This window comes from Molossus molossus, unplaced genomic scaffold (assembly GCF_014108415.1).
Source record: "Molossus molossus isolate mMolMol1 unplaced genomic scaffold, mMolMol1.p scaffold_m16_p_8, whole genome shotgun sequence".
Taxonomy (NCBI): Eukaryota; Metazoa; Chordata; class Mammalia; order Chiroptera; family Molossidae; genus Molossus; species Molossus molossus.
The window spans coordinates 105,195,167-105,207,287 of NW_023425402.1; the positions used below are offsets into that span (position 1 = coordinate 105,195,167).

Here is a 12,121-nt window from a genome sequence, read left to right on the forward strand (position 1 = left end):
TTTAGTATTTTCCCCATGAACTCTGTGAGGTTGGTATTTTTCATCTCTTTTTACAAATGAGGGTAATGAGACTTAGAGAAGTTAAGTAACTTGACCAGGATCATTCTGCTTGTAAGTAGCAAAACAAGGATCAAAACCACATCTGTTTGGCCTCTAAGCCTCTGCCTTTTCTCTTCTGCTGGGGAACACTACATGTAAACCAGTGTCCCAGGAGTCCAGCATATGTACAGACCAGTAGGAGAAGGCTAAAACTGACTCTTAGAGCCAAATCAGAAAGGACTTGTGCGCCAGGCTGCACATAGCCTTTGGATTCATTTGTTGAATAGTGGATTCATTTAAGGGTTTTGCTTGGTTCTGTTGCTGGTGGTGCTGTAGGGAGGTGACATGATGAGACCTGCACCTCAAGGAGATTAATCTACTGGAGACATGTCGAATGAATTGGAATCTAGGGACATGACTTTGGGTTATAGCCACAGGAGTTGAAAAAATATGGATATAGGTGGCTTTGGAGAGTCAGGCCCAGAAGAGATACTGTTGGTGAGAAAAGAGTCAAGGATCCCTGAGGTTTTTGTCCTGTACACCCAAGACAGTGATGGACTTATGTATGTAAGTCAGGAGGAAGGATTAAATGTGCTTACTTTTAGATATGTTGAGTTTAAAGAATAGTAAATAATCAACTCTGGCCTGTAACTTTGCATCTGTTTAAAAATAGAAATGCAGGCCCTGGCCGGTTTGGCTCAGCGGTTAGAGCATTGGCCTGCGGTCCGGAGAGACCCGGGTTCGGTTCCCGCTAAGGGCATGTACCTCGGTTGCAGTTTGTCCCCGGCCCTGGTTGGGTCGTGCGGGTGGCAACCACTTGATGTGTCCCTTTCACGTCAATGTTTCTCTCTCTCTCTCTCTCTCTCCCTCCCACTCTATCTGAACAAAAAATGGAAAAATGTCTTCGGGTGAGGATAAAAAAAAAAAAAGGAGATGCAGGGCTGGAGATGAGGACTGGAGATAGGCCAGCTCCCTGGACATCTCTGACAGGAAGCAGATGAGGAAGGTGCCAGGAAGGCCGAGGGGACTCCAGGACAGGAAGGAGAGGGAGATGTGTTCCGCCGGGAGGAGGAGGAGGACTAGCACAAAGAGCAGGGAAGGAGGAGAGCGGTGGCCAAGAGGGTGGGGGTTCTAATAGTGATAGTATTTTTTAAATGTATTTATGTCATGGATATAAAAGTGTAGAAAAGTATATGTAGTTTCATAAAATATCCTAGGTGTATGTAAGTAAGTGGATTCTGTTTTTAATCATAGAAGAAATTTAGAATCTTTTATCTGTCTGATTTTTAAAAATGATATATTCTTCATATCTTGGAAAAATAGTATTGTCTTTAAGTTGCTGTTGTCAAAAATATACAAAGTAGTGGCTTCAAGTTTTTTAAAAGAATGTTTTATCTCGATTCAGGTTATTAACTAATTAGGGCACAACTTAAGACAACTTTTACTGTTTTAAGGGGGGAAAGTGGGACTTTGCTGAAATAATAAGTTGAAAAATAGGAATCCTGATATAGAGTATTATTTAGTTTATTAATATTACTTATTAAAAAGAGCAAAGGAACCAGTTGATATGTTAATTAGCTTTTCCTAAATAATAGGCAGTTGCAAAGCTTAGAGGCTAAAACAAACAACCATTTGTTGTTGCTCAGGAATCTACCAATCAGCTGGATGTTTCTATCAACCTGGGCTCACTCATGAGCCTGCAGTCACCTGGCACCAAGCTGGTGCCCTGTGTGCTAACATGACCTCACTCACCCAGTACTTGACTGGCACTGTTCCTGCTGGGGGTGGGCCGGCTTTGAATGGGGTGACAGGCAGATTGGGCCTTGTCTTCAGCATCATCTGGCAACCCGGCTGTATTCACATAGCAGCTCTTTTCGGGGGAAAGCAGTCTGAAATGTGCAAAGCCTCTTGAGGCCAGGCTCTGAGCTCACCTCATCATTTCCATCTCATTCTTTTGGCCAAAGAGGTCACAACGGACAGTGGAGATTGTGGAGGTGGGGGTGTGCTTTTCGCTTCTAAATAGAGCTGTAGATCATCTTTGTGACCTCCCACAGACCAGAAGATAGGAGGGAATTACACAATGGTGGCATTCTGTTAATAGGCTATTTTAAAATCTTTGATCACTTACTGTTGAAGTTTGATATTTCTTATTTTTAGATTATATCATTTTCTGGAGTAAAGAGGAGGCTTATAAATTTAAAATTTTGAACTGTGTATTACGTGTATAACAAATCCGAAAGCAAAATTTTTGCAGGAATTTCCAACTATAGTCTTTTTTTTCTTTCTTCTTTTAAAAAAATTTTCTTAGGATGTTGGTGGAGGATGGCTAGAAGGAAGAAACAGCAAAGGAGAACGAGGCCTTGTTCCCACAGACTATGTTGAAGTAAGAACTCACTATCATTTATTAATTAAAGTCTTTTTCAAACATCTTTTTATGAATTATCAACTTAAGGGACAGACTGGAAGAAAGCAACTGTATTTTTAATAAGAAATATTTTCATTATAAAAGTAATACATGCTAATTTTATAAAATGTGTAGAATACATTGAAGTAAAACTAAAAAATAAATTAGCTGTAGACCCAAGTTCCAAAGAGTGACTCCAGATATTTAGGTTAAGTTCTTCCCAAGGATGGCAATGTTTAATTATTCTGAATATAAGTCCCTATTTTCCATTTGCTTATATTGTGTAATAGCTGCTGCCTACAATACTGTTTATAGTAGAATTGATTCACAAAGTTTAAATAGATTTTTTTAAAGTAGCTTACTTCTCCCTGTGCTAATTTAGGACATTTCTCTCAGTTCCTTCTCCCATTCCCATAGTCAGAAGGGTCTTGAATGAGCTGCTGTGAACCATTGCCTGGTTTAAGCTCTGTTATGATAGATGACAAGGATAGTGTTACAACATCCTGAATGAATGAGGCTCCCTGCCTGCGACACACCCACTCATCTGACAAACCCTCTTGTGAGCCTGCCTCCTGGCGTCCCCTGCTGGTTGTCTGTAGGTCACTCAAAATTAAGTACTGGGTATACAGTGAGCTTGCCCCTCATCAACCATGACAGAAACCAAGATTGATTGTAGGTGCCCTGTGAGTAAAATCTGAGTGAGATCCAGAATAAAGTTACCCGTGCTCCTCTCCAGTAGAGGAGCTGTACCCTGGGAAGACGTTTACCTGGGCACTGCCTGTCTCTTGTGCTTGATTGAATCCGGGTGGAAAGTCTTGAACCCTTTGGAGAATCTGAACTCTAGCCCTTCTCAGAAATATGTGCATTTGCACGTACCCCAGTCTTTTCCATATAGTTTCAGAGGGTTCACAGGCCCCTGTACTCAGTCCACATGTTTTATGTCTATGTCGTGTTTTAGCTCTGTGCAGTGTGCGTTCAGGATTCTAAAAATGGACAAGAATGAGAAAAATCTGAGGACTTAAGTAGATACTGGCATGAATTGCATTTTCTAGATTTCTGCATATTTACAGAAAGGAATAGTTATAAATGTTCTTGGGCTTGCTTGCCTTTCAGGAATATAAACCCTTTTTTTTCATAATAACTGACAATTCTTATTGCCCTCAGGGCCTCTAACTCTGAAATAATTCTAATTTATGAAAAATAATTGTGATTTTTTTTCTAACATTCAGATTTTGCCCGGTGATGGAAAAGATCCGTTTTCTTGTGGAAATTCAGTGGCTGACCAAGCCTTCCTCGATTCTCTCTCAGCAAGTACAGCTCAGGGTAACTCGTCAGCTGCCAACAGCAACAATCAGGCAAGTCTTCCATCACCCTGCTGGGGGTGCTGGCCTGACCGGGAGCAAAGTGTGCTTGGGGAGCTTGTGATGTGTTACAGCTCTCGGGTGTTTGTGTGGCGTATCTGTCGGGGACTAACAGAGAGCTTGCTTGTTGAACCTGCTAAAGACTATTTATAAAGTTGATTATAAGAGAACTGGCAGGGTGTTCATCAAGAATTGCCTTTAAAAGTTTGGCACAGTCTGAACACAGACCCTGTACGTTGTGAATACCCTGTCAAGTTAGGGTGTGGAAAGAAAAGAAGGGTTCTGTGCTGAGGGATCAGTGTCGGAGCTCTGGCTGGGACAGGAGCGCTTTGTCCGATCTTGGCACTTTATTCCTGTTCTCAGCTAGACCCCCTTGTCACAGCGGCAGCACATGTAAAAGTGACCACGATCCAGCGCTCCGCCCTCGGTGCTGCTGTTACACTGCTTCTAGGAGGCTTGGATAGTGGGATGATTTGAGAAAACTGCACTGAAATTTTACATGACTTCTAATGGAAATATCAGTTTAGATGATGCTGCCTAGTTCGGTTATTGCTAGTTGATTATCCACAGTGAGTGACAGCAAGAACATTGAGGGGATGGATATCAGAATATTACTGCTGTCTACATCTTAGAATGAATGGACTTTAGGGTATATTATTTCTTGAGATTTTTTTTAACTATTAGGTTCTGCATGTCTCAGTTTCCTCATCAGTAAAACCTCATGGAATTGTTGGAAATAGCAAATGGAAAAATAATTCTAAAGTATTCAGAACAGTGCTTGGTACTTAAAAGGGGTTTAATAATTGTTCATTAAGGTTATTTTATACAGCACTGCCTCTATAATAAGACATTTAGGGGCTCCCCCATTGCCTCCTGAAACAAGTAACCATTTCTACATGCAAAGAGAAAGAGCTGTTGAGGAGATAGTCACTATCCTGTCAGTTAGAATAACCAAGCAGACACTGAACAGTGCATGGTAGGAAACTGTGTGAGAAATTCACCTGAATTTGAGGTGGGGCTAGATACTTTTCCAACCTCGGTTTTATTTCTGTGATTCTTCAACACAGCTCTGTCCTTACCTTATCCTTAGTCATATATTAGGCTCTAGCCAAACTGGCTGCTCTCCAGATATGCCTCATGCTACCCCATCTTTTCTTTGTATCTTTGTTCTTCCAAGAGTGATAGAATAACTCCTTCTGTCTTTCAGAAGTCTGCCTAACACTCAAGGTTCAGGTCAAATATCATGTTCTTTAGAAATCTTTGTTTGTGTTTTATTTTTCTTTTCCCCTTTGCTTCCCCTCGATTCTTGTAGCACTATTTGAGACTCATAAATATTTTAAAATTATAAATTATTTGTAAGCGTGGTGAGGAGCAGAGACTTTGTCATCTTTTTTCTTGTGACCTATAGAAGCTTTATCACAACAGTGCTCTGTAAATGTTAGCATAATTTTTTGGTTCAGTCATAAACATATCAAGAGGTATTTGCACCCTGGCTGGTATGGGTCAGTGGTTAGAGCACACCAAAGGGTCTTGGGTTCAATTCCTAGCCAAGGGCACATACCTGGGTTGCAGGTTTGAGCCCTAGCCCCAGTCAGGGTGCATGCAGGAGGCAACCAATTGATGTGTGTCTCTCATATCAGTTTCTTTCTCCCTCTCTCCACCCCACATCAGCCCCACCCCTCTCTCTTCCACTATCTCTAAAAATCAGTGGAAAAAATATCTTCAGGTGAGGATTAACAAACAACAAAAAAATGATATTAACAATGGAAAATGTTTTGAGATTTGCTGATTTTAACCTAAATCCCTGTCTAAAGGTTTGTGTTCTCAACATTGGCCGTGGGACCGGGAGCATCACTAGCCCATCATTCTGCCATCTGCTGGGTTACCAATAAAATGATTCTCTTACAGAAAATCCTCTGGGATTGTTACTGCCTTTTAATGTTTAGATATTAGACAAATGCTCTAAGTAAAGTGAGTATTTAGGGATGTAACATCTTTTTAATATGCAGGGATTTTCAATGTAATGATAACTTGTTATGAAGGAATTTTATTGGTTAAGAGATGAGGAAAGCGATAGTACTGTTATGTTACAGCTATATTTTGCTCTCTTATTTCTCAAAAAAATAATATCAATTTTTAGATCATTTTAAGGCCATTTTGTACTCCATGTTAAATCAGCAGAAACCTTCACAAAGGTATTAAGTTTGCTTATTATTTTGTGATCTCAGATAAGGTCTGTAATGCCATTTGACCTCTCATAATTGTTTATTGAGATTTTTTCTTTACAAAAAACCTTATTGGAAAGGTTCTCTCTGTCTCCCCAACCCCCACTCTCACACCCAAATGAGTCCTTTCGGTATTAGGTCACAGGGCTTTGTAAAGGAGGTTGTATACATCTATTTATCGGTTTTGTTAACATATTTCTTCAAAACTGCTCTAGGCTGGCAATATGGCCTTGTCGGTCCCAGATTCTTGCCTCATATGAGAAGCTGTGTGCATCTGGGGAACCTTTCAAAGCCACATGCTGGTGAAATTTATTGTGTAGGGTCATTTTGGTGTTTTATTGTTTGTTTTTGTCTAACAGGAAACAATTGACAAAAGCAAAAGGTTTGTTTTGTTTTGTTTTACCTTAAAACAACTATGATAAAGGTTTAGTCAGCCTTGTTCTGTGCACAGCCCATCTTCAGAAGAGTGTTCATAAAAGCTCATTAAGCATGGACTTTTACTAGACAGATCTATCTGGAAGCAAATGGTCTTTTGCTATTTGTAGCATTGTCCTATTTGGTACAGAAAGCCACCCATTTTAAAACTTTGTCTTAATAAAATGAGTAAATTCTCTAGGCTAATACAGTGTTATCCATGTTATAAGGCAAATTTTATTTTAATTTTCTTATAAAATAAATATCCGGTTTGGCTCAGTGGTAGAGCGTTGGCCTGCGGTCCGGAGAGACCCGGGTTCGATTCCCGCTAAGGGCACGTAGCTCGGTTGCAGTTTGTCCCCGGCCCTGGTTGGGTTGTGCGGGTGGCAGCCACTCGATGTGTCCCTTCACGTCGATGTTTCTCTCTCTCTCTCTCTTCCTCTTTCTCCCTCCCGCTCTATCTGTACAAAAAAATGGAAAAATATCCTCGGGTGAGGATAAAAAAAAAAAAAAAAAGAAAGAAAAAATAGTTGGTGATCCTTTTCAGTAAATGTCTATTTCACTTAATAATCCAGGCCAATTTTAATTTTTCTAGCTGACCCAGTAATGGCCTTTATGATTTGTTTGAAAGCTAGTATCCAGTGTAGGACCAAGCATTACATCTGATTATGTTCATAATATCCCTGTTATGTTTTCTCCATATGACCATAAAGCAGTCTGTCAGATACCAATTTAATGCTGTTAACCATTCACCTAGTGGTTTACCACCAGTCCTGGCCTGCCTGAGTCGGTACTGTTCTTCCTTCGCGTTCACGGCTGGCTCTCCTCTGCGAAGCAGCACTTCCTCCTCCACTGACGCCGCTAGCTGCCCGGGAAAGTTCTGTTGGAGTTCAGTACAGATGTCCAGTTCTTTCCCTTTAATTGCCAGTGTTCAAAATAAGAAGTTGTTTTATTAGCTGCCTCACATAGCAACAAATGAGTTTTTTAATCTTTCTTTTATTGAGTATGATTAGGGACCCATGGCTTTACTAGTGGTGGTGGTTTACTAGAGTGGTGTTTTCCTTTTGCTTAAAATTGTCACCTCCTAGAAGCCCATCCAGAGTGTTCTTCTGTCATCAATATTTGGAAATGTTCTTGCTCTTAAATATTGCTAATTCTACCATCGTCTGTTATGACTGGGGCAGCTTTGATTGATTTTTTCTCGTCATGGGTCATATTCTCTCGCTTCTGTCCGTGCCTGGTGATTTGTTACTGATGCCAGACATTTGCGATTTCCAGCTTGTTACTATGTGCTGGATATTTTGTATTTCCATACATATTTTTAATCCTCGTTCTGGCCTGCAGGTAAGTTACTTAGAAACAGTTTAATGCCTTCACGTCTTATTTTTAAAAACATTTTAAAGTGGGGCCGGAGCAACATTTAGTCTAACGTTTTTGCCCCTCCACTGAGGCCCAGCCCCTTCTAGCTCGGTACTGATGCCCTGTGCGTGGTGAGGTTTCCAGTTCTGGCTGGTGGGAAGGGCCCTGGGTGAGCAATGGATGCGTAAGCCTCCCCTGTAGTAGTTTCCTCACCTGCATACGCTGATCAGTACTGAGCCTGTGACCTTGGGTCCCCTTCAGTCAGTCACATCTCCCCCCTTTGTCCTCTGCCCCAGACTCCCAGCTGTCTCCTCAACTCAAAGATCACTGGGCTTTGTGTGGGTTTCCCACCCCCGACCCGAGGCCTGGAAAGTCTCTCCAGGCATGGATCAGGTCCTTCCTAGGGCCAGGGACGAACTGCAGCCGAGGTACGTGCCCTTGACCAGAATCAGACCCGCGACTCAGTTTTATATATTGTGTCATTTTTATTTTTTATTTTTAAGTGGGAGCACAAACTGTATCCCAGTTACTCCATCTTGATTATCTGCTTTGGGCATTAATTGATTTCTAAAACCAAGTTTATCTATATCTATAAAATGTAAATAATGCCACCACTTAGTAGGAGAGTTGTACTAAAAAGTACGTTCTTGTAACACTATACACGTTAGTGACTTCCCTGATAGTTCTGGAGCTGGGATTTGAAGCCTGGAAGTTAGACTCCAAAGTTGTCCTCTTAACAGTGATGCCAGTCTGGCCTTGATTGGCTTCGTGGGAGTGTGTCAGTTACCTGCTCCCACGACGCTGCTGCGCACTGAGCCAGAGGCCTTTGCTCCCAAGGTCTCGGCCTGGGCAGGCCGTTCGGTGCTTGCGGCCGGGTTTGGTAGAGCTCGTCGTGGCTCTGTGGTTGCTTCGTGTCAGCCCGATGGCTGCTCATCTTGTCTTCGCTCTCTCATGTATCTGGTGGCTTGAAAGCCAAAGGTTCAACATCTTAACTTTTTTAAGAGCTTGCTATGTTTTTTCTCTGGAGTTTCTTTCATTGACTGAGTCACTTACATGAATTTGTTCCATTTCTTCTGTGCTGCAAATAATTATTTTTAGTGCTTCAGAGATACTGTGTTATGACAACAGTCTTTGGAATATATACTAATGCATTGAAGATAACCCCTGCTACACAATTGGGGCTTTGCTTTTTGCATGCAGTGTGTGTGAGGGGCATGCTAGAATTTTCTGGTGAACTTAGCCCTGCTATGAATTTGCTGTTTTTAGCTAACAGGTTTGGTAGAACTCTTTTTTTCCCTCCATTTACTGAGCACCTTTTTTATTTTAAGGTGGATGTTTTGGCTCAGATTGGTTGTGTCGAAAGTCTCAGCCAATCAGCACCTTCTTCATCTTCTCCTTCTCCTTCTTCCATAAATAAGGTACAATGCAAGCATGAGTCCAAAAGGAAATAAACATTTAAAACCCCGAGGGGTAATATATTTTTCCCAGTGGGGTCATTGTTCCAGGTAAAGTACCTTACACAGCTCTTCTTGGGGCGTGTGGAACGTTTGGAATTACTTTGAGGTTGAAAGGAAAGTTTTTAATGACATGTGGTTTAGATTCAGGAGCGGTTTGGTGCCATAGAGGGAGGGAAAAGATGAAGAGGGAGACGTCGCTGAGGAGAAGGAGAGAGGCAGGAAAGCTGAAAGGAAGTAGGGAAGAGGTGCCCCAGGATTGGAAACCTTAGGGGAGGAGCAGAATGGGGAGTGTGGAACCAGACGCCTACAGGTGAGAGAGAAGGAAGGAGGGTTTTTGGGACCGATAGCAAAGATGTCAGAGGCCAGAGGATCCTCATTGAAGCAGATCATTGCGACCCAGTTTGTGACAGTCAGGGTTAGCTTCGAAGACACCAAGATACCAGTGCTTAGCACTCAGAAAATGTTCGTGCCGAGAGTCCCAAGAATTAGGAGTTGCTGTTGAACTTTACGTGAAACATTTTTGTCTCTTTCTCTTTGATTTATGTATCTGAAGGAAACAGATCTTTGGCTCGAATAGGAAACATCTTAAGTGCTTGTTACTACCTCTTTAATTAAAAGTTTCTGGCATTGAAACTAATTGGAAATACAACTTTTTGATCTTTTCCTCTAAAGCATAAACCAGTAGGTATATCAAGATTTAAATGTTTATTATTTTTGAGAGAGCGAGGAAGAAAAAGAGATAGAAACATCAATGTGAGGAAGAAACATTGACTGGCTGCCTCCTGCACGCCCCCTCCTGGGAATCAAGCCCACAACCTGGGCATGTGCCCTGACCGGGAATCAAACTGGGACCTCTCAGTCCATGGGACGACGCTCAATCCACTGAGCCACACCGGCCAGGCATGTCAGGATTTATTCTCAATGGACTGCCGGTCTTCAGTTCTTGTCTTTATATTCTAGATAACCCCCTCCCCTTAAAATAAGATAACCTCTCCTGAATGCACACTACATATTAGGTACTGTGTTAAATGCTTTAAATATGTTGTCATTTAATCCTTATAAAACCCCTAAAGTCCCTATGAGGAGGTTAATATCATCGCACCCATCATATAAATGTGGAAACCAGGGAGAGGGAGTAGCTGGTCAGATCCATGCAGCTCATCAGTTGTAAGGCCGGGTCCAGACCCAGACAGACCACTCCGGAGCCTAAGTCCTGGCCCTGCACCCACGTGGAACTTACTTGAAACAAATTCTGTCGACTTTGTGGTCCCTGGGATTTAAAATTCACCCAGTGGACCAGTATTCTTATCCTTGACCCTTTTTATCACATATTATGTATTTAATCCCATATTATGATTTACCATCTCAGGAACATCCATCCCTGCCCACCTCATGGCCATTCTGACTCCTTCCTGTGGTCGGTCTGGCTCTCCAGGCAGAGACTCAGCTTACACTTCTATCCTTTCAGTGAATATATTTACATAATTCTCATCATATGAAGCCAGTGTAAATGCATTTCTCTGTTTGATTTATGAGGATAGGACAGCTTTTAAATTTAGAGTGCTAAATCAGCACACGTGTTGACTAGATTGTTCCTGGCCTTAAGCACCACTTCATTTAGTAGGTGTGAGGTTAGGGAAGAGGTGGACATAATCAGCCACTTGTAGTGCAAGGCAGGTGAAAATGCATTTGTAATAGAGATCCAGACAAACACGCTTTGGAAATACTTTAACAAATACTTAATTTACTAAGCATTTACTATGTGCCAGGCCCCATGTTCATAGGCAAGGGGCATCACTGAATGCAGCCCTTCTCTGTGTCCCTGTGCGCATCCTGATGGGGTTCAGAAGACAGAACAATTGTACAGAGCACAGATTGTGTTGGATTTACCAACACTTTGTTGAAACTTCAGCCATGGAAAACTTCAGTGAATTTCATAGGGAATAATTGTAAATCACCTTCTTGATTTTGACCATTCACATTTCACTGCTCTTGCTTTATCACGTATCTGCACCCTCTGTCCGTGTGCCTGTCTGTGTCTTCCGACTCCTGTTGTGTGCGCGCACTGCTTTTTAACACGGAAGGCATTGTCACTTTCAGAGTATGGTAGCCTCTGTGCTGAAAATCACTTATATTCTGTGGTCTACCACCGTAGTTTATTTTCCTGTAAGACTCAAGTTAGTATACATAAGGAAAATCTGATTTCTGTCTTTGTGAAATAGTGATAATGTTATGAAGGTTAGGTGTCTGACAAAGAACAGTATGTATTTCGTACATATGATCAAGAACATCACATTTAACCCCTTTAAGAAAAAAATTCTTTTGAGTACTTGTTATTTTATGTAAGGCATTTTGAGAATCTTTGGGGTAAAATTTTTTTTTTTTTATCCTCACCCAAGGACATTTTTCCATTTTTTGTTCAGATAGAGTGGAAGGGGGAGAGAGAGAGAGAGAGAGAGAGAGACATCGATGTGAAAGGGACACATTGAGTGGCTGCCTGCCGTACGATTGGGCCGGCGAAAAACTGCAATCGAGGTACATGCCCTTAACAGGAACCAAACCCGGGTCTCTCTCAACCGCAGGCCGACACTCTAACCACTGAGCCAAACCGGTCAGGGCAGGGGGAAATGTTTTTTAAATAAGATAGGCCTATACCCGAGATGCACTAGTGGGAGTGACCACCTGATATGCGGATGACTCTGAAGATTGACTTTGGGAGGATCTAAGGATGTGGCAGTGTGAGCCAGCAGGCTGTGAAACCGGAGCCCTCAGTGCGGTAGGACTTGGGCAGAATTTAGGAAGATGAAGAAGGCTTTGTGTGCTAGTAAGTAGCGTGAGCAAAGGCAAAGATGTAGGAAAGTT

At 41.9% G+C, this 12,121-nt stretch overlaps 1 protein-coding gene across 3 annotated transcripts in view; it reads left to right on the forward strand.

The window, feature by feature from the left end:
* SNX9 (sorting nexin 9) overlaps positions 1 to 12,121 on the forward strand; it is an 89,463-nt gene that overhangs the window by 32,833 nt on the left and 44,509 nt on the right. For all 3 annotated transcript variants that reach the window (XM_036247851.1, XM_036247850.1, XM_036247849.1), the window contains exons 3-4: positions 2,348 to 2,422; positions 3,673 to 3,798. In XM_036247851.1, coding sequence (XP_036103744.1) covers positions 2,348 to 2,422; positions 3,673 to 3,798 — 201 coding nt within the window. The remainder of the gene's footprint in view (positions 1 to 2,347; positions 2,423 to 3,672; positions 3,799 to 12,121) is intronic.